Source organism: Babylonia areolata, chromosome 25, assembly GCF_041734735.1.
Source record: "Babylonia areolata isolate BAREFJ2019XMU chromosome 25, ASM4173473v1, whole genome shotgun sequence".
Lineage (NCBI taxonomy): Eukaryota > Metazoa > Mollusca > Gastropoda > Neogastropoda > Buccinidae > Babylonia > Babylonia areolata.
In genome coordinates, this window is record NC_134900.1 from 5,449,416 (window position 1) to 5,453,470 (window position 4,055).

The window sequence follows — 4,055 nt, forward strand, 5'->3', positions numbered from 1 at the left end:
GACGACGGAAGCTAAAGGTTGGGTCATTCAGACACCCACTGGACATCCGAGGGGTCTGTGTAGAGGAGAAGAGAGGACTGGCCGTACTGAGTGAGTTAAAACGGTATCGTAGTGCGTAATGCAGCTATCAATGTTCAGAAGAAAAAAATGAGGTGGTTCTTTCTTTGCGGCCCTTCAGTGACAGAGTGCACAGCGTGCAGAAAGTCAGTACGACCGTCAAAGTGACTTACGGATCGACCGCCTGTTTAAAAAAAAAAAAAAAAAAAAAAGATCACGTACATGCTCTTTGGCGCACAAGCCAGGTTTTAGTCCATGTTTCCAGGCGAAATGAGACAGTGAATTATATAGTGTCTAGTGTGAGAAGACTATGAGTTAGTGTCTGGTGGCGGTTAATTATACAGCCAATGACCCACTGCGCCAAAAAAAAGAATAAAATAAAAAATAAAAAACCCACCTCACGACGGTTGGCATTCGCCGCTTTGTTTGTCGGCCAAGTCAAGTCTTGCTGTGCTTGTGCCCCAGCGTTGATGCTTCTCGTTCTCTCTCTATTGACTTCTTCCTCCACCACTCGTTTTTTATTCATTTTCTTCACTTTATTTATATCTCAGCTTAGGTTTGTTCAAAACTCATGTATGTTCACGTCTTCTAGTTATGATGACATCCGTCACATATTCAGTATGTACATGTGTCAGGACAGGACTTTATATAAGATTTTCGTGTTGTCCTGTTCATCGATATCTGTGTTGTATTGTGACATGTTCCAAATAAAATGCTGTTGAAACCAATAGTTCTCTCAATCCAGGGGAAGACAACAAGTGATATCAGTCAGTGCTGGTCACGTCTGTTCACCAACCCGGCTGTTGCACAGAAATGGGTAAGAGAGAGAGGGGGGAGAAAGACAGAGAGAGAGAGAGAGAAGGGGGGTGGTGAGGAGAGAGAGAGAGAGAGAGAGAGAGAGAGAGAGACAGACAGACAGACAGACAGACAGACAGAGAGGCAGATCGAGAATGAATGGATGGATAAATCAATTATTCATAGAAGGCCACTGCTCATCGAGAGAGAGAGAGAGAGAGAGAGAGAGAGAGAGAGAGAGAGAGAGAGAGACACAGACAGACAGACAGACAGACAGACAGACAGATCGAGAATGAATGGATGGATAAATCAATTATTCATAGAAGGCCACTGCTCATCGAGAGAGAGAGAGAGAGAGAGAGAGAGAGAGAGAGAGAATGAATCATTTATTCATATAAGACCATCGCCCATCAGGAGTGGGGGGAGAAGAGAGAGAGAGAGAGAGAGAGAGAGAGAGAGAGAGAGAGAGAGAGAGAATCGGATATCATCGAACGCACACACACACACACACAATTTTTCATTTCTTTAAATTTCTATTGAGCTGTATTCATTCAATCACGGAAAACATTAACAATGTCCCAGAATGCCAGGTCAAAGAATCAGGTTCAGTCTTCACAACAGGGGAACATTCCCAAACCAAAAGTGCTTTTGGAAGAGGGGGGCGGGGTGGGGGGCGGGGGGGGGGGGGGGGGGGCATGAGTGAGTGTTAACACACACAAACACACCGACTTCAGAACAACTATATGACGGCACATACACAAAACTATCGGAGCATTCGTGTTGAAAGCTGGCAAGACTCACTGACAAGATCAACTCCAAACACACAGTCACACCACATCGTTTAGTACCATGTCAAACGGTGGCCTGGTGGTAAAACAGCCCCCCTGTCTAGGAAACGAGTGGCCCACACGTTCGAATCCGGCAAGGACATTACAATACAGACCGAGGTTTGTTTTTCCTCCTCCCCCACACCCACACTTCTACTTAGACCTTGAGTGGTGGTCTGGATGTCAGTCTGTCGGATGATAACGATAAACGGTGGTCCCGTGTGCCACATGTACTTGGCAAGGCAAGGCAAGGCAAGGCAAGGCAAGGCAAGACAAGACAAGACAAGACAAGACAAGACAGGACAAGGCAAGGCAAGGCAAAACAAGACAAGGCAATGCAAGACAAGGCAAGACAAGGCAAGTAGACCGATTCTTTTCGCCAGAGTGCTTTTCGACAATGAAAAGGATTGTTCAAAACAAAACACAAGATTGATTCTTTTCGCTAGAGTGCTTTTCGACAACGAAAAGGATTGTTCAAAACAAAACACAAGATTGATTCTTTTCGCCAGAGTGCTTTTCGACAACGAAAAGGATTGTTCAAAACAAAACACAAGATTGATTCTTTTCGCCAGAGTGCTTTTCGACAACGAAAAGGATTGTTCAAAACAAAACACAAGACCGATTCTATTCGCCACAGTGCTTTTCGACAATAAAAAGGATTGTTCAGAACAAAACACAAGACAAATTATGAGAAAAATAAAATGAAATATAATAAAACTGATTTTATTTTAAAAAGCACCAAACGTGTTCAGCAGAACATAAAGTCACCACTCTCTAGCGCTGCATTCCACAAAACTTGCGACGTCAAACAAAGAGCGGGATGAATCAATCAATGAAGCAATTTATCAATTAACCAATCAATCAATGAAGCAATTTATCAATTAGCCAATCAAAACTCGCTATCAGGTCTGCCACTGAGGTAGGCCTTGACCCTCGCGTCAGCCTCCACGTTGTCCCTCATCTTCCTGATCTGAGGGAAGTCGTCCAGGACTTCGGGCCTCAGCTTCAGCAGGGTGACGGTGACGTCGTAGACGGTTAGGTCGGCTTGGGACAGCTGGACATTGAAACGGTATCCGTGTTATCATTATTGGTTTTTGAAAATCATTATTATCAGTCATAGTCGTTGTTGTTGTTATTGTCATTGTTGTTGTCGTCGTCAGCTGTTCTTGTCACTGTTCTTGGTGTCATTGTTATTTATGTGTGTTAATGTTGTCATGATTATTCTTGTTGCTATTATCTTGATCATCATCATCATCATTATTTTTAGTAGTAGTAGCAGCAGTATCATTGTTTTCGTTATTGTTGTTGTTGCCATTATTTGTTATTATCATTGTGCTGTCATGTCTGCTTGAGAGATTTAGAAACTAATATTATTATTATCAATTATTAACACAACCATCATTATAGTTATCATTACTATTAACATTATTATGTTATTATCGTTTTGTTATTGTTGTTTGTGTTGGTGGAAGTAGTAGTAGTTGTTGTTGTTGTAATTGTAGTAATAAAATGGAGTTAACAGAAACAATCTTGCCGATGGTTCTTTTACCTGCGCCAAGCTATACGTGATCGCGGGACCTCCTTCCTTCCATCATCAGAGCGGCTACAACCCAGGCCGCTACAACCCAGGCCCCTCCACCCCCGGTCCCCGCCCACACGTCCCCCCTCCCCCCTTCCCCCACCCTCCCTTGTCCCAGATCCCTTTCCAACAGCATCCCTGCCTTTCTGCTGAATCATAATGCAGCAACACTCGACTCAGCATAAACCACACACACACACACACACACACACACACACACACACACACACACGGATAGAATATGTCTTTATTACCAAGTGTACCGGGGTCACAAGAAATATTGGTGGTGGGGGGGTGGGGATGGGGTGGGGGGAAATAGTACATAACAAGATAGGAACATAAATCGAAAATCCTACACAAACACAGATACAGTAGAAATTAGGATACATACAAGTGCATATCAATATAAAAACTTGTGCATACTCACACATGCACGCACTACACACACACACACACACACACACACACACACACACACACACACACACACACACACACTCTCTCTCTCTCTCATACACTCACACACACACACACACACACACACACACACACACACACACACACGTTTGAACAGAAGCCGCATATTACATGTGGATAGGGCTGATGACTAGATCTTTAGCTAGATGGTTGTTGGATACCACACCACTGTGCTCTTTGCAGATACTAAATAGCCGCTGCTAGCAATATAGTTCGCGAACCCAGACCGAATAAGCACCACCACCCTCCTGCCCACCCCCCTTCCTCATATTAAACGGGAACCTGCCAATTATTTACCCCCCACCCCGCCCCCCTCTCAC

The 4,055-nt window shown here is 44.0% G+C and overlaps 1 protein-coding gene across 1 annotated transcript in view; it reads right to left on the reverse strand.

Annotated features, from left to right (window-relative positions):
- Positions 1-1,365: 1,365 nt before the first annotated feature.
- Positions 1,366-4,055, reverse strand: part of LOC143299708 (glutathione S-transferase 1-like) — an 8,667-nt gene continuing 5,977 nt past the window's right edge. The window contains exon 5 of the mRNA XM_076613082.1: positions 1,366-2,733. Coding sequence (XP_076469197.1) covers positions 2,569-2,733 — 165 coding nt within the window. The 3' untranslated portion in view covers positions 1,366-2,568. The remainder of the gene's footprint in view (positions 2,734-4,055) is intronic.